Below are 18,906 nucleotides of genomic sequence, written 5' to 3'. Positions count from 1 at the left end.
GAGGAGACCTTCCAAGTATGGGATAACTGTGACTCCTTGCTTTCTCAGGATCACTATCATTTCTGCCATTACCTTGGTAAATATTCTCGGTGCCGTGGAGAGCCCAAACGGCAACGTCTGGAATTGGTAATGACAGTCCTGTACCACAAATCTGAGGTACTCCTGATGAGGCGGATAAATGGGGACATGCAAGTAAGCATCCTTGATGTCCAGAGAACCATAAAATCCCCCTCTTCCAGGCTTGCAATGACCGCTCTGAGCGATTCCATTTTGAACTTGAATCTTTTCAGATAAATGTTCAGGGACTTTAAATTTAATATAGGTCTGACCGAACCGTCCGGTTTCGGTACCACAAACATTGTGGAATAGTATCCCTTTCCCTGTTGAAGAAGGGGAACCTTTACCACCACCTGCTGGAGAAATAGCTTGTGAATTGCGGCTACCACTACTTCCCTTTCTAAGGGGGAAGCTGGCAGGGCCGATTTTAGGTAACGTTGAGGGGGCATCACCTCGAATTCCAGCTTGTATCCCTGAGACACAATCTGTATAGCCCAGGGATCCACCTGTGAGCGAACCCACTGGTGGCTGAAATGTCGGAGACGCGCCCCCACCGCTCCTGGCTCCACCCGTGGAGCCCCGCGTCATGCGGTGGATTTAGTGGAAGCCGGGGAGGACTTCTGTTCCTGGGAACTAACTGTAAGGTGCAGCTTTTTTCCTCTACCCCTGCCTCTAGCAAGAAAGGAAGCACCTCTGACCTTCTTGCTTCTTTGTGCGCGAAAGGACTGCATTTGGTAATACGGTGCTTTCTTAGGTTGTGAGGGAATATATGGCAAAAAGTTTGACTTCCCAGCAGTAGCTGTGGAAACCAGGTCCGAGAGACCGTCCCCAAACAATTCCTCACCCTTGTAAGGTAACACCTCCATGTGTTTTTTGGAGTCGGCATCACCTGTCCACTGCCGAGTCCACAGGACCCTCCTGGCAGAAATTGACATTGCATTAATTCTAGAGCCCAGTAGGCAAATGTCCCTCTGGGCATCCCTCATATATAGGACAGTGTCTTTTATATGCCCCAGGGTCAGCATAATGGTATCCCTGTCCAAGGTATCCATTTCCTCAGACAGATTATCTGTCCACGCTGCTACAGCACTACACATCCACGCCGACGCAATTGCCGGCCTCAGTAGAGTCCCTGAATGTGTATAAACAGATTTCAGGATACTTTCCTGCTTTCTATCTGCAGGATCCTTTAGGGTGGCCGTATCCTGCGACGGCAGGGCCACCTTCTTAGATAAGCGTGTGAGAGCTTTATCTACCCTAGGGGAGGATTCCCAGCGCACCCTGTCCTCTGGCGGGAAAGGGTACGCCATAAGTAACCTTTTGGAAATCAGGACTTTCTTATCTGGGGAATCCCACGCTCTTTCACATAACTCATTTAACTCATGTGAAGGGGGAAAAGTCACCTCTTGCTTTTTCTCCCCATACATATAAACCCTCTTGTCAGGAACAGGGTATACCTCTGATATGTGTAAAACATCCTTCATCGCTATAATCATGTAGCGTATAGCTTTTGTCATTTTCGGTTGCAATTTTGCATCATCGTCGTCGACACTGGAGTCAGAATCCGTGTCGACATCTGTGTCAACCATTTTGGATAGTGGACGCTTTTGAGACCCTGAGGGCCTCTGCGCTGTAGGATCAGGCATGGGTTGAGACCCTGACTGGCCCGAGGTATCAGCTTTATCCAACCTTTTATGTAAGGAGTTTACATTATCATTTAACACCTTCCACATATCCATCCAATCAGGTGTCGGCACCGACACGTCAGTCAACTGCACTTGCTCTGCCTCCACATAGCCCTCTTCGTCAAACATGTCGACACACGCGTACCGACACACCACACACACAGGGGAAGCTCTAAATGAGGACAGGACCCCACAAGGCCTTTTAGAGAGACAGAGAGAGAGTATGCCAGCACACACCCCAGCGCTATATAACCCAGGGATTACACAGTACTTTAGTGTTTACCCAGTAGCTGCTGTATTATGATTAATGCGCCTAAATTTATGTGCCCCCCCCCCTCTCTTTTTCAACCTTCTACCGTGATTCTGCAGGGGAGAGCCTGGGGAGCGTCCTCTCAGCGGAGCTGTGGCAGGAAAATGGCGCTGGTGAGTGCTGAGGACGAAGGCCCCGCCCCCTCAGCGGCGGGCTTCTGTCCCGCGATTTTCTGTAAAATAAATGGCGGGGGCTCATACATATAACAGTGTCCCACTGTCTATATGCAGTTTTCGCCAGGAGGTATCAATTGCTGCCCAGGGCGCCCCCCCCTGCGCCCTGCACCCTACAGTGACCGGAGTGTGTGGGTTAGTGTGGGCGCAATGGCGCACAGCTGCAGTGCTGTGCGCTACCTCATGTGAAGACAGGAGTCTTCTGCCGACGATTTCGATGTCTTCTCCGCTTCTGCCGGCTTCTGTCTTCTGGCTCTGCGAGGGGGACGGTGGCGCGGCTCCGGGAACGGACGACAAGGTCAGGTCCTGTGTTCGATCCCTCTGGAGCTAATGGTGTCCAGTAGCCTAAGAAGCGCAACCTAGCCGCAGTTAGTAGGTTTGCTTCTCTCCCCTCAGTCCCACGTAGCAGAGAGTCTGTTGCCAGCAGAAGCTCTCTGAAAATAAAAAAACCTAACTAAAATACTTTCTTATTAGCAAGCTCAGAAGAGCTCACTAAAAGCACCCAGCTCTGTCCGGGCACAGATTCTAACTGAGGTCTGGAGGAGGGGCATAGAGGGAGGAGCCAGTGCACACCAGATAGTACTAAATCTTTCTTTAGAGTGCCCAGTCTCCTGCGGAGCCCGCTATTCCCCATGGTCCTTACGGAGTTCCCAGCATCTACTAACTAGGACGTTAGAGAAATACGTAATACAGTATATCTTTGTGAAAATCCTATATTAAATAACACCTAACGCACCAAGCCCCCTCAGGTTATAGAATATAGGGATAGCAAGTTGAGTGAAAGACACGAGATGGACACCACTCAGCTATCAATGCACACACAAATAGTCACAGTTTGTACAATGCAGAGGTTATTACAGACAATAATACTGCACTGGACTAGCTTACACAGCTATATAGTCAATAGATATAACAGTACACAGTAAGAAACTGGATGTATATCACAGGGTAATTGTACTATAAACCCCTGACTAAATGCACTCTTTCTTAACTAACACTGACTAAAAAGGCAGGTAGAATACTTAAGTGTCATGTAAAGGCACAGCGCTGACAACCAGGCGGCTTTACATAGGAGGATTTGCCCAAGCAGTCCCAGGAACAGTGAGCTGAGGAGTAATGGCGCCACAGACACTGACAGGGAGTGAGGAAAAGACAGAGATGCAGCTCCAGGGCGGGAACACTTGCTGGAAATGGCACCCTGGGGCTGGGGGAGGGGCTTCAGGTCTAAGCCTTATCCCCCTTGCTGGCAAAACCACCGGGTACTGTGGGCGATATTAAAATCGGTTTTAAGAGAAAACCGGACCTGCGCCCATGCCCTGGTGATCTAGTGGGATCGCCTGTATTGCCACAGAGTCCACCGCCAGCGCGCGCGGCCCGCCTCCCACTGACAGGCTCGGATCGCGATAAAGACCGGGTCCCGCGAGCGGGACCCACTTACCACCTCCCGAAGCGCGGCCACGTGATCCTGGAGAGCCCCAGCCGTGTGTGCCTAACGTGAAGTAAACCGGAGCCTCCGCTGTAGGTACCCGGCAACCAGGGCTCGGGAGTGTACAGCGCCGCTGAGGAGAGCTGGAGCTGCAGCAGAGAATGTCAGAAGACACTTACCCCTGATGCTGCCCTTGAAGTCTTCACTTTTTCTTCAGAAAAAAAGCCTTTTTAGGGCTGCATGGAGCAGCCCCTCTGTTCAGTGCCTGCTTACTGCAGCACCAACTAACAAACTGAGCTCCTGTGCTGGGAGGCGGGGTGATATAGGAAGCGGCGCTGTGCATTCTGGGAACAGTCAAAGCTTTGAGCCTGTTGGTGCCTCGGATCAAGATCCTACTCTACACCCCATTGTCCAGACTTGTGGAGCCCAGTGTACCCGCAGCAGAAAAAGCAAGTAACGGTTTACCTGGTACAAACCATGCTGCAATGCAAGGGGTGCAAATACATATCATTTATTTTTGCATGCAAGGTAAATACTGGCTGCTTCTGCATGTAACCCACAAATACTGGACAACGTTATTGTTACACTGTATTTTGGACACGCCCCCGGCAAATCTAAATCTCTGCACATCTTACATCTGCCCCACCTGCAGTGCAGCATGCTATCACCAAGTTGCCCAATTACTTGCTCTTACTTACTTTATTCCAAACTCAGAATCAGGCAGTATTTGCTTAGTTGTGCCCTACACAGGAAAATGTATATTGCTAGATGTAGTTGTCTGTGTTCTCCCTGTACATACTATAAGGCAGTCTGAAGGTTGTGTGTTCCCCTCTGCCTGTTCGCCGTCAATAGGATATCTGGCTATACGCACAACGTAAGGCTACACCATGGGGTAAATTTACTAAGATTGGAGTTCTATTTAAGATGGGATGTTGCCCATAGCAACCAATCAAATTCCAGGTATTATCTTCTAGAAGGTGCTAGATAAATGATAAGTAGAATCTGATTGGTTGCTATGGGCAACATCTCATCTTAAATAGAACTCCCATCTTAGTAAATTTACCCCCATCAATATTGTCAAACCTTTCTTCTTGCCCCAATACTCTTCTCATTAGTTTCTGGCGAGTTTGGACACTATAGGAGAAGTCATAGGACAGAGACATAGAAAATACAGCACCCCACTCGCCAGAGATGAAGGCCTTTCTAGTAGCTTGTGGTGTATTACAAGAGATTTATACCATATTTGCATTATGCATTAGACCAAAATTATACAACATTTTAGTTTGGCTTTAAAAAGAAAAAAAAAACCTGTAAAAAGGATCCCATGATTTAAGACCAGACTGGCCAGAAGATGACACCTTCAGAATACAGAACGTCCATCTTTCCTAAAGCCAAAAGGTGACTTTCCATCCACAGCTCTACAGTACAGCAAGTACAAGCAATACTGGCTGCACTCCCTGGCTTTAGATAACAAGCTCCATGTTGGTTATATTATTCATATACAGCATTTTTACAAAGCATAACAATACATTTGGAACTACAGGCATTAGAGAGTCATAAACTTCCAGAGAAGCTACAGTAAACTTGTTTCATGATGTGGGATTTCAAACAAGGGCATTATCACCTCCAATAAAACAGGCGTCATTATTCCGACTGCTGGGATCCCGAACACAGGGATCCTAACCGGATCCCGTAATAATAAGTACAATGTAAGCTCATCAGAATAATGAAAAAATACTTACTTGCAACTTGTCTTTGTCTATTTTAACCGGTTTTCCTTCTTCTACTACGAGACTATTGAGATGTTGCACAGTCGGAAGCTGCTGATGACTTTCCAAATAAACACGAATTTTAACTTCAACATCCAAAGTCATAGCGTTAATGGTTACGGTAAGGTTGACTGTGTCAGAAAGATAACTGCCATCGTTATGTTTGTAAACCACGTGACTATTTTTCAAATCTTGGTGGGTGAAGGATCCCTGGATCAAGTTCTGTACATAAATGTTTCCATGTTTTGGTGGCAAGCGAATATTATAAATGATGTCCCGATCACTTTCTACGTACATGTTTGTAGCAATACTAAAGTTGGCTGTGGTTAGTATGTTCTCTTTCCCTTTCTGCACCAACAACCCTGTGTTAGTAATTACTTTAATGTACGGTTCTGATGCACTAACTTCTAGAAGTGAGGACGTGTAATGTTTTCCATCAGTTACAAACAGGACAAAGCGGCTGTACTCTACGCCATGGTGTATGAAGAGTACGCTTTTTTCCTCCAAGTCTTCCTGGGTAAACTGATAAAGCTTCTTTGAAGTATCATTAGCTAGAACAAGGTCTCCATTTGGAATACCACGCCTGGAATATAACAACCGGCCATCAGAAAAATCAGTGTCCGGATCATGGTAGCACAAGTCTTCTAAAGTCACCAACCTCTGACCATTCCTAACCACATGAAAAAGCTTGTCAACCACACGGATGGGCTTCTCGTCATTCTTCAACTCAATCAATATATTAAAAGTGAGTTCTGTCTTCAAGGGCACAGTGGTTAGGTCAACATTTTCAGTCTCGAAGGCTACAGAGGACGCAAGAACGACAAAGGAGTCTGCCACCGTTTCTGAGTTATCATGGACATACATGAGGCGCTCACCCAAAATATCACGACTGGAGAAGGCGGTGATGTTATCGTTGCTTAGAAGGGAATCTGAAAAATTAATCAACTTCAGCTTGCCATGGAGTGGACTTTTCAAAACCTTGAAAAAAAATTTTTTATTACTTAATGTTTCAACAAAGAGCTCATCTTTAGTTACAAGACGCGTTTCACCCTCTACTACTGACAAGGCCTTGTTTGTCAGAATGATGCTGTTCAAATCGGCTTTAATGTTGATAGTAAAAGTATATAATTTGGACTCCGCATGTTTTGTGAACAGTATGAAATTAAAGAAATCCTGGGTGTCTTCATGATGTGGATTGCTTAGTTCATACTCAATCTTTCCTTCTGTGACATCCCCCTGGGTGAACATGGCATTTTCATTTAAAACCTCATTTTTATCTAGAATTTTCCCTTTACCGGGCAAAGACTGTAACTTATAATAAATATCCTTGTCCTCCATTTTGATGCCCTCAACAACAGCATGTAGGTTGTCATATCCAATTATGGTCTTCTTTGCGCTTTCAATGTTTAGAGGAACATTTCTAAGCAATGTATATTTAAGCCACTGGACTTTAATTGGAAACACCACATCTTCACTGGATCGATTTGCTACAGTGACTTTCAATGTCACTTTTTCCATTACATCAGATTCTTGAATTTCCTTGTAAGTACTAAGGTATCGTACTCTGTCTCGCTCTAGAGCGCGCTGAGTAAATGAGGTTGCCAGCTTCCATTCATTACCAGAGCTTCTCCTCTGGATCTGGCCAAACCTTGGCATCACTATAATGTCATACTTGATTTCTATGTCCTGATTCACTGCATTGGTTTCCACTGCTACATTGCTAGTCTGGATTAAAGCATTTCCCCCTTGTGTCACTACAATCCCACTGTTATTCACTACTTTATAATTAAGAGGAACTGCCAAAATTCTCAACACAACAGTGTTGCTCACTTTATCACCATCGTTAACCCTTAGCACGAGCCTTGCATTCTTGACCCCATGGTGGACATAAAATATGTTGCCTTCAAGTAGATCGGAATAAGAAAATGTGGTAAGTGCCTTTTCTAGATATCTCACGTTTTCTAAAAAGCCAGCATCTTTATTGAGGTTACCAAGTACCACCAAATGTAGGTTCTGTGGCTCCGTGTCGACATCAGAAATGTTTAGCAGACTACCGGTAAGCTGTTTTTTGGAATTTTCCAGTAAGGTGAACAAGTTTCCATCCGGTAGTAGCAGTTCCGGAGAATCATTATATGGTGTCACAGTAATGTTGAAGATGTGGTGCTTTTGGCCTCGCAGATACAAGGGCATCTCATTTTTGCTGGTTGTAGTAACAGAAAAGCTAAAATGATCACTTGTTCCCTCTGAGCCATCGTGGACATACATTATTCGCCCATGCCACAGATCCAGCATAGTAAATGTGCCCTTATCTTGTTGAGAAGAAACATCCATTTTTAACTGGCCATGTAGTGGGTATTCTGCTACCTTAAATGAAACTTGTGACTGACGCAGGCCAAGCCCTTTAAAGTCCAAATTCAATTTGATATGTTTAGATTGTAAGGTGGCTTTGCTACCCTCCTGAACCACCAAGTTATTAAGGACAATAAAGTTATCTTTTCCATCATTTTTGGTTGTCAAAGTGGTAGAAACGGAAGTTATAGGATCCACAGTTGTTAATCGGAAGGTTCTAGCTACTATTGCCGGTACAGTACTCAACACAACTTCAGTTTTGCAACCCGCTGAAATATCTCTAGTGGCCAAGACATTTTTTAATCCATACTTAACCGAATTAACCTTTATGTTTTTAATGCAACCTTTAAATGCTCCTCCCTTCGCATGCTTTCCAGAAAACGTTGTTATGCCCAAGCGTTTTACATGGTCACGAGAAACTTCATCAACACCACCTACGTACAAAGAACCATGCGTTTTAACGTGAGAAGAGAGCAAAGCATTTTCTGTTTTTTCATCCAATGTCAGGTGAAGATGTCTTGGTGAGATTTTAAGTTTAATGTAATGCCATTTGTTTTCGGTAATGGCTCCGGAAGAATCAAGATGTACAATATGTTTGCCTTTTCTAATCGTGGCTCTTACAGTCCAGTCTATAATTTCCAGCGAAATAAAATCCTCAGCTTTTCCAGAATGATACAGAAGTAAACCTCTGCCAAAAGAGGCCTGCACCAAGCACTCCCAGACTGCTGCCTCTTCTATGGCCCAACGGGGGAAAACTAAGTAAGACTTGGAACTGAACAAACTGATGGGATCATCTTCGCTTATAAAGAACTCCTCACTGCATCCTAGGGAAACCTCATGGACATTTTTCAGACCAGGGTATGGCCGGAGGGAAGAAACTAATTCATACTCATTGAACACAACATCCTCCAGACACCCCCTGAAGTATTCATGAATGTCTTTTGCATATGGGACTTTCAGGTCTCCAAGGCCACCAACATAGAGACCATGTTGTACATCGAGTGTATTTGATCCACTGTGACTTATGACATTAGATTTCACATATTTATCAACTGTAAGTGTGACGTCTATCTTTTCCTGGTGTAACTTAACTAAGTGCCATTCCAAGTCATGTAATTGAGGTCCTTGGTCAATGAAAAGTACCAGTTCCCCTTCTCCAAGGCTCACTTTCACCTACAAAAATAAAACAAAACATTTTATTTTCACAGCATATTATCTTAAAATCACAAATTTGGAGTTTGAGATCAGCCAGACTATTATAATAGCAGCCTGAGCATGCTAAAGTGACTAGTCAAAAATACCTGTGGAAGGTAGCCCCCTCTTACCTTACCAACACGGAAAACTTTCCAGCATTTATCACACTTCCATTACACCTAAGCTTATGATAAATATTGGTCTGATTTACAATTGAGAGAAAAGTTTCAAAAGTCGAGCAATTTTTTTTTTTTTTTTTTTTTTTTTTACAGGTGGGTCAGATTTAAAATGTATAGAGGGATTTAGGGGTCTATTTACTAAGCCTTGGATGGAGAAAAAGTGGACGGAGATAAAGTACCAGCCAATCAGCTCCTAACTGCCGTGTCTCAGGCTGTGTTTGAAAAATAACAGTTAAGAGTTGGTTGGCTGGTACTTTATCTCCAGCCAAGGCTTAGTATATAGACCCTTTAGAGTTGGGTGGAGTGCGTTCCAGCTAAGCTATATATTGCAATGTAAAAATTAAGTGGTTCAGCATTCATTAGTTACATGCAGAAGCACAGTCTGGTCTGTATCTCAGCACTGAGATGTAGACCAGACTTGCTAGATGCACCACAGATTCTAGTTTGGACAAGTGCAAAATATACCGTTATGGTAAGAACTTACCGTTGATAACGGAATTTCTCCTATGTCCACAGGTATCCACAGGATAACATTGGGATATGCCGGAGCGACAGCGGAAATGGCACCAAATAGTCACAAGCTTTCTGGCCTCCCAGGATGCATCGGGCTCATCCATATAATCCTGCCCACCGACTCAGTCAAATCAGTTGTTTTCACAGCAATTAGGCAGGAGCATCATGTAGAACCCTATTCAGGCGATACGGACACACATGCACACCCTTCCATACAAGAGGGAAGAGGTTTAGTGATTGTAAAGACCCTCAAATCAGGTGCGACAGGGTGGGATCCCTGTGGATACCTGTGGACATAGGAGAAATTCCGTTATCAACGGTAAGTTCTTACCATAACGGTATATTTCTCCGGCTGGGTCCACAGGTTATCCACAGGATAACATTGGGATTCCCAAAGCCATTATTAGTGGTGGGGATGCTCCTGATTAGCCAGGAGAACCTTTCGCCCGAATTCCGCGTCATGAGAGGCAAAAGTATCCAAGGCATAATGTCTAATGAATGTGTTAATGGAAGACCATGTGGCTGCCTTACAAATCTGTTCTGCTGAAGCACCATGCTGTGCTGCCCACGAAGGACCTACCCTACGCAGAGACATTAGCCGGAGCAGGGAGATCAGCACAAGAATATGCTTCTGAAATCGTCATTCGAAGCCATCTTGCTAGCATCTGTTTAGTAGCAGGTTATCCTCTTTTGTGAAATCCGTAGAGAATGAACAGAGAATCTGTCTTTCTGATGGCACTAGTACGATCTACATAAATTCTTAATGCACGGACTACGTACAGCAACGCTTCTCCCGCAGAAAGTCTCGATACCTGAAAAGCCAGGACTACAATTTCTTCGTTCAGGTGAAACTTTGAGACCACCTTTGGAAAATAACCAGATTTAGTTCTGAGAACTGCTTTATCTGGATTAAAGATCAGAAAAGGAGACTTACAAGACAGTGCTCTTAAATCTGACACTCTTCTAGCTGACGCCATCGTCAGTAGAAAGAGAACTTTAGCCGTCAACCATTTAAGATCTGCTCTCTTAAGTGGGTCAAAAGGAGCCCCCTGAAGGATTTTAAGAACCAGATTTAAATCCCAGGGTACTGCAGGAGGAACAAACGGTGGTTGAATGTGCAACATTCCCTGAAAAAAAGTACGCACATCCTGTAGGTTAGCAATCTTTTTCTGAAACCATACAGTTAATGCTGATACTTGAACTGTCAAGGAAGCCACCTTTAAACCCTTATCCATTCCTGCTTGGAGGAAATCCAAAATCCTGGATACTTTAAAAGATCTTGGATCCGTACCTCTTTCGCTACACCAATGAATATAGGCCTGCCATATTCGATGATAAATACGAGCTGAAGAAGGCTTTCTTGCTCTAAGCATGGTTTGAATTACCTGTTGTGAAAATTCTCTTGATTTTAGGATAGAGGTTTCAACAGCCACGCCGTCAAAGACAGCCGTTCCAGGTGGCTGTGATAACAAGGCCCCTGCATTAGAAGATCTGGACGTTGAGGAAGCAGAATTGGAGCTTCCACGGACATCCTTAGTAGATCTATGTACCAATGCCTTCTGTGCCAGGCTGGAGCTATTAGAATTATGGCTCCCTTTGATAGCTTTATTTTCCTCACCACCCTGGGTAACAGGGAGATTGGAGGAAACAGATATGCTAGATTGCCCCGGGATCCTTTGTTCTTGACCCGTGTGCCGAAACTTTGTTGTTCAAATGGGACGCCATGAGATCTATCGCTGGAAGACCCCATCTGTTTACTAGAGTTTGAAATACTTCTGGGTGCAACGCCCATTCGGTCTTCTGAATGGTGTGTCGACTGAGAAAGTCCGCTTCCCAGTTCAGCACTCCTGGCACAAACACTGCGGACAATGCCGGAAGATGGAGTTCTGCCCATCTTAGTATGTGAGTTACTTCCTCCATCAATCTTTTGTTGTGAGTTCCTCCCTGATGGTTGAGGTACGCTACTGCTGTTGCATTGTCTGAACGGATCTGGACTGGTCTTCCATGCAGAATGTCCTTTGCCTGAACCAGAGCCAAATATATGGCCCTTATTTCCAACAGATTTATTGGCAGGCAACTTTCCCTTGTGGTCCATTTTCCCTGGAACCAGAAATTTTCTAACACTGCTCCCCAGCCTTGAAGACTGGCATCCGTTGTCAGTACTTGCCAATCTGCTATCCAAAAGGGTCTCCCCTTGTCTAGTTGGTCCATCTGTAGCCACCAAGTTAGTGACCTTTTTACATTTATTGGAAGCGTTATCATCTGTATTTGTATTGTCTGATGTCTTCCGTTCTGGTCAGAATGGGGTGCTGTAAAGGTCTGGAGTGGAATTGTGTATATTCCACCATGTCGAATGTTGACACCATCAGACCCATTACTCGCATCGCTGCATGGTCTGATACTGTCTGACTGTGCAACAATTCCTGAATCATTATCTGCACCTTGGATATCTTTTTCCCAGGTAAGATTATCCTTTGTAGACTTGAATCCAATATGGCCCCCAAGTGAACCATCCGTTGTGATGGACTCAGAGACGACTTTTCCCAATTTATGAGCCATCCGTGTCTTTGTAGACAAGCTATTGTCTGTTGGAGATGGCCCAAGAGTAACTCCTGGGATTGAGCCAGGATTAAAAGATCGTCGAGGTATGGAAAAATTCTTATCCCCTGCTTGCGGAGATAGGCTGCCATAACCACCATAATTTTGGTAAATACCCTGGGGGCTGTTACTAGCCCAAAAGGCAAAGCCTGGAACTGAAAATGTTGCTGGGGGATGGCAAACCTGAGGTAACACTGATGGGACCATGCTATGGGCACGTGCAGGTAAGCATCCTGTACATCCAGAGATACCATGTAATCTCCTGGTTCCATGGCCAAAACTATGGAGCGTAATGTCTCCATGTGAAACTTTGGAACCCAAATGTATTCATTTAACTGCTTGAGATTGAGAATTGGTCGGAATGATCCATTTGGCTTCTGAATCAAAAATAGTTTGGAGTAAAACCCCCGTCCCCTTTGTGTCAGGGGTACTGGGATAATTACCCCAAACTGAAGCAATTTCTGAACTGCTTCCTGCAGAGCTCTGGCCTTTTCGACTCTATACGAGACGGGCTGGTGCAAAAAAACCTTTGAGGAGGCTGCTTCTTGAAAGAGAAACCATAACCGAGAGATACCACCTTCTGCACCCAAGCATCTGTCGTCGACTGCTGCCATATGTGTGCAAAGTGAAGGAGTCGGCCCCCAACCCTGGAATCCTCCAGGTGGAGGCCCGCACCCTCAAACCGGATGGCTACTGTTCTGGTTTGGAAGCTGGCCGTCTATTGGCCCATTGCTTCCTACCCCTAGCTGATTTATTGTACTGGGGTTGTTTAGAATCATCCTTTCCTTTTGCTCTACCTTGCCATCGAAATGGCCGAAATTTTTAACCCCTAGGTTTAGGGTTATAACTAGCAGGAAACTACGAGCGGCTACCGTTAAGGCTGATGCTTTAGAAGCAATCGTACCCATATCAATTGCTGCTTCTTCCAAATATTGCGCAGCTTGTTTTATATGGCCTAGATGAGACCCCTGCTCCCTGGTAGGTGCAGAGAGGCCACTCTCAAGTTCCTCCGCCCATTCTACCATTGCTTTTGCCATCCAGACTGAAGCTATAGCTGGCCTTACAACAGCCCCTGACAGAGAAAAAATGTTTTTCAAGAAACCATCTACTCTTCTATCTGTGACATCATTCAATGAGGTAGAAGGTAACAGTAAAATAGATTTTCGCACAAGTCGCACGACATGTGCATCTACTTTAGGAGGAACTTCTCTTTTAGAACAGTCCTCAGCCGGAAAAGGATAGTAAGAATCCCACTTTTTCGGAATTCTATATTTTTTATTGGGTGTAGCCCAAGGTTCTTCCATGATTTCCGTCAGATCTTCTGACCCTGGAAACTCAATCCTAACTGCTTTTGGACATTTAAACACAGGTGCTTTAGATTTTGTTATTGCTTTGGCTGATTCTTCCAGAGACAGAACAGCCTTCATGGCATCAATAAGCTCAGCTATATCCTCTGAACTGAAACCCTCCGACTGGTCGTCAAATGGGGAATTTGAATACACAGTATCCTCATCTGTTGTATGGTCTTGTGTAGTCTGTAACATAGATGTATCTACCCTGGCTTCACTAGCCTGCTTACTTGTTGAAGCTGCTGGAATTAACCCACAAGAAGGGAGCTGCATGTAAGGGTTAATAGTGTATCCTACTGGGTGTGGCACCACAGGTGCTAATCTGTCAGCTATTGTAGACAAAGGGGTCAATTCTATTCGGCAATTTAAGAATAGCGCCGGGAATTAGCTCCCGACGCTATTCAATTCAGCTGCTAGTGACCCGCAATTGTCGGGAATTCTTCTCTCATCCCCGGGGGATGAGAGAAGAAACCCGACAAAAGTGCTGCCTCGCGGCCGGCGCGAGGCTGATTCTGTCGGGAATCAGCCTCGCGCCGGGGAGTTAAGTCGGAGAATGCCCGCTCTCCCGACAAAACTACCTGTTAAGTCGGCGAGAACGGGACATCGCCGACTTAACTGGAGCTGAATTGAATAACGTCGGGAGCTAATTCCCGGCGCTATTCTTAAGTTGCCGAATAGAATCGACCCCATAGTCTGTGCAAACACACCCTATGGTGGATCTGCTGGTTGCTGAACCTGTCTTTTATTTTGCTGATACGCACAACAGTTTGCACATAACCCGTCATAAGTTAGATACTGGGCTAACACCCCTACTTTACAAGATAGACATGTTAAGGGTGTAGGAGTCCCTGATAAAGTATCCTCGTCACTTTTGCCGCTCAGACATGGTAAATAATCTGTTTATACAATATACTACACTCTCTGTGACTGAGATCACTTATATAAATATAAAAGTGATATCAATCTGACCACAACCCGAGCATCCGAATTGAGGTTCAGAAACAATACCGACAAACAAATAAAAGTCAGCAATCACACTAGCAGTCACATGTTAAATATTAGCAATTGTCATATGAGTATATAATCAACCACAAAATTACTTGTCCAGTATGTAGGAGTACAATTTACTGTTTCTGTTTTTAAACAGCTATTTCAATAAGTTTTTCAGTCAAATAATGCAGAAAACCACAGTACTGCACAGGCCTCATATGCATTGTGTACCAAAATTAACTATTCATACTAAACAGTAGATAGAATGTTAGTACTGTATAACCCTTACTCAGTAGAGTGGGATACAGGGAGACTCACCCCACTTCCAGGAACGATCAATACGCTCAAAAGACGCTGAGTAGATTCAGACTCTACTAGTGTACACTGCCGCGCCGGTAAACGATAAGAGACACAGACGCTCAATAACGGACACAGACACTCAGTGAACGATCAGTGTATGCAGATGCTCCTGTCTGCGACCCTGTCTCGGCGGCAACTCTAATGTACACAACCGCAGCAGCCTAAGCTGCGACGAGTACCCTCGCGGTATGGTCTGAGACGGAAGTAAGGTTATCAGTTCATGGACGGGAGGGGCGACCAGGAGAGCGTCCGACTCCCCCTGCTGACAAACTCCAGGGATCGCGGCCTCAACCTAGTCCTGGCACCTATGATCCCTAAAGCATAGCGCTGGAGCACTTAAGAGTGGCGGCGCGTCAGCCACGGTTTGTGGTCTCCTCCAATACAGTGCGGCTGTGTCCGGAATCCCCTAGTAAGTGGAACCGATGCCTTGCCTTCTCCCCATGCTCCGGCCACAGTCTGGTAACGTCTGCTGGACCTGCTAGAACATCCGACACAGACGCCAGTCGAGACAGCACTAATACCCAGAGGTAATCGTTGTTGCGACCCGGTGGAGAGTTGTTGGAGTGACTCTTTCTAGCATGCGTTTAAGACGCTGTTAAGAAAGATCACTCAAAACATAGAAAGACTATAAAAATAAAGTAATAAAAGCTTAGGGTTGCCTTAACAGCAGCCCTGTGACCATGGTCCGGCTCCTGCCGCACCAAACAAAAAACTGATTTGACTGAGTCGGTGGGCGGGATTATATGGATGAGCCCGATGCATCCTGGGAGGCCAGAAAGCTTGTGACTATTTGGTGCCATTTCCGCTGTCGCTCCGGCATATCCCAATGTTATCCTGTGGATAACCTGTGGACCCAGCCAGAGAAATTGTACCCACTGGAAAAAACGGACGCATTATAAATGAGGTGTGCACTGGAAATTACATACAGGGGCCGATTGAATTATTTTGAGGGCGCCCAAACGCATTGGACGTCCGACGGGGCTATTCAACTGTTGTACCCGATGGGCGCGCATGCCGCATATGTGCGCCCATTAGTACTGGGTTTAGCTGCACAAAGCGGCTAAACCAGTGGTTCCCAAACGGTGTGCCGTGGCTCCCTGGGGTGCCTCGGGACACTTGCAGGGGTGCCTTGGATTGGTGGTCCAGCATCAATTCAAATTATTTATGGTCAATATAATATGCAAAATTAGTGTTAGTAGCGGTCAGTCATAAAATATGGGGACAAACAGAGGTAAATCTTGTCCCTCACCACACAATTGAGCCTAAGGATGACATATAAACACAATCTACTTAATTTAATATTTCTTTCTAAATTTCTCAATAAGAAATTTTTGGCCTAGGGGTGCCGTGAAAAAAATTCTGATACTCTAGGGCGCCGTGATTCAAAAGAGTTTGGAAACCACTGGGCTAAACCCATCTAAATTTCAGATTTGGGCACTCAACCACCCATTTGAGCGTCCAAACTGCAGCGTTTCTGCACATGGTCAGGTGGCTGCGAGCTGAAATGTGTCTCCCCTGCTGCCTGCACGCCTGAACAAAGCAACAATTGAATTGCTCCGTTGGGCGCCATGGATTGGCGGCCGGGGGAAACAAACAATTGAATCGACCCCAAAGTATAGGAGGGGAATTAATTGTTTCAGAGAATTAGCTCCGGTCTATAGTGGCTGGGAGCTAATTCAATTGTTTTGGATTACCAGCCTCAAGGCAGCGCTTAACATGGATTTCTGCTAGCACCCTTCTGAGAGGAGCTTTGGGGCTGCATGTGTGATCACTACAGCTCGTCTGGAATTTAGCACAGGAGAAGCTGCTTAATGCTCAAACAAATGAATTAGCTCTCGGCCACTTTAGACGGAAGTTAATTCTCTCAAACAATTCAATTGTCCCCATGATTGGTCCCCCGTGGGACATTAATTTGCTATTTTTGAGTAAGGACTGGGAAACTATTTAAAGAAGAAGTTTAATAAATCTCTGTGCAATCCTGAATAAAGCCTGCACTGAAATGAGTAAGAAGTACAAAGACAAAACGTCACAACGAAGATACCAGGTTCTGAACCAATTAAGAATAAGCAACTAGTGAAAGGATGTAATGTACATATCCCACCTGCACACGTCCTGCACGTAGCTCAACCAAGCTGTAATCATCTCTCCCAGCTGCCAAAAACAGTAACCCATCTGCTTTGCTGGTTCGGAAACGTAACTGAAGAGACAATCTGGCAAACGATTCAACTTTTTTCAATTCAATATAACTTTCACCATAAAAAGAAGCTATGACAGAGAAAGGGACAAATACAAAGAGAGAAGAAAAAAATTAAGCTAAAGTACTGGTACAGTCTCATGTAGCATACAAATTAATAGTAACAATGATAGTGTTACTCTGTTTAATAGTGTTATTCATCAGCGTGTTGTGGTAAAAACATGCAGTATAAATAAAAAGCATTACAAATGCGCTCATCTCTTGGCCTAGTAGAAGCCACTGGAAAAACCAAGCCTGCAGCCATGCCCCTGCATAGGAGCTATTGAGCTAACCAGATCAAGCCTCATTGAGGGACGGTTCTAGAGTCACATGGGCCTGGGAATGATAAAGGGTCTATTGTGAGGAGGTGTGGTCAGTGCCATGTGGGCGGGGGTGGCCAGCATCATGTGGGCGTGTACACCCCCTACACTATCACCCCAAAATCTCAATTACATTAACAGTAGAAAAATTGCATCAAATTGCTAAGCTCTGTGGGGGAAGAACAGTAGTCTGGAGATGGATTGGCTTTTATCCCTTGGTTCCAGGGAAGGGAAATCTTCATCTATATGCTCCGTCTTTACGGACATAAAGATGGAGCATGTTCAATTGACTCAAATGCCACACCTTTACCAACAATATCAAACGTATCTTTATCTAAGCATTTAGAGGGCGATTCAATTATTTTAGGCATCGATTTTTCCAGTCTACATGGGAAGGTATAGACACCCAAACAATTGTCAGGATTCAGTTGTGTTTGGGCGGCCAATTATGTTGCGCCCAAACAGACAAAATGGCCAAACCAATCTAAAGTCCTGCTCTGGGCGTCCAAACTCCCATTGGGACGCCAAAAGTGCTGACTTAACGCATGCCTCTTCTTGCACCTCAGGAGGCTGCAAGAAGAAATGGCACCCAGCAGCTAACGGGCATCTTAATGCAATAACAACTGAATTGCTGCTCTGTTTCACACCCCAATAATGGGGCAGATTCAACTGTTTTTTTCCCACGGAGTGTTAGCCGCAGGGGAAACAATTGAATTGGCCCCATAAGTATTATTATTGTTTATTTATATGGCACCACAAGAGTTCTGCAGCGCCTAACAAAGTACAAGACAATGTAGGACACATACATGCGGCAGGATGTAATGGAGTCAGAGATGGCCAAACTCAGACGTTTTTGTTTTTTTTAACAGTTACAAGGCACAAGCATTCCTTGTAAGTGATTGCCCCTTTAAAAACGTCCCAGATTGGCGGCCTCAATCATTTTCACATACAGCCGTTAAGGAAGAAGAGGATGCACATTTACATTATACATAGCAGGCAGAACTCTAATGCCTCTTTGCTCACTTCTTCATCTGCCATGTAACAGTGGTTGCCATGGTAGTCCATGATATGGCAGAATTATAAATCATTAATAGCAGCCCATACACACAAGGCAAAAAGGTTCATATCAACAGTCTTCTTATAGCCTGCCACAGAGATTTATTTCAAATAAAAAACACTCAGCTTTTCACGTGATTGCTACTTTAACAGAAGTATATAATTTAATATAGTATCTCAACTCCTACATACAAAAGGCTTGCTGGGTTTTGTGCAACTCACGTTAACAGCAATTTCTTTTAAACCAGATGTTTTATTGTGAATAAAAAGGGTTTTTTTGGAGGGGGGTTTGCGACTCATATTCCAAAGTCTGAAATTCCTCTGCTGAGTAAAGTCAAACAGTGA

The 18,906-nt window shown here is 44.8% G+C and overlaps 1 protein-coding gene across 1 annotated transcript in view; it reads right to left on the bottom strand.

The window, feature by feature from the left end:
- The window catches only part of LOC135056579 (chondroitin sulfate proteoglycan 4-like), a 75,105-nt gene that overhangs the window by 26,494 nt on the left and 29,705 nt on the right, over window positions 1–18,906 (bottom strand). The window contains exons 2-3 of the mRNA XM_063961933.1: window positions 17,054–17,217; window positions 5,394–8,942 (exon numbers count right to left, since the gene is read on the bottom strand). Coding sequence (XP_063818003.1) covers window positions 5,394–8,942; window positions 17,054–17,217 — 3,713 coding nt within the window. The remainder of the gene's footprint in view (window positions 1–5,393; window positions 8,943–17,053; window positions 17,218–18,906) is intronic.

This window comes from Pseudophryne corroboree, chromosome 1 (genome assembly GCF_028390025.1).
Source record: "Pseudophryne corroboree isolate aPseCor3 chromosome 1, aPseCor3.hap2, whole genome shotgun sequence".
Classification (NCBI taxonomy): domain Eukaryota; kingdom Metazoa; phylum Chordata; class Amphibia; order Anura; family Myobatrachidae; genus Pseudophryne; species Pseudophryne corroboree.
The sequence above is the reverse complement of the archived record's forward strand: the minus strand, read 5'-3'. Positions and strand labels throughout refer to the sequence as shown.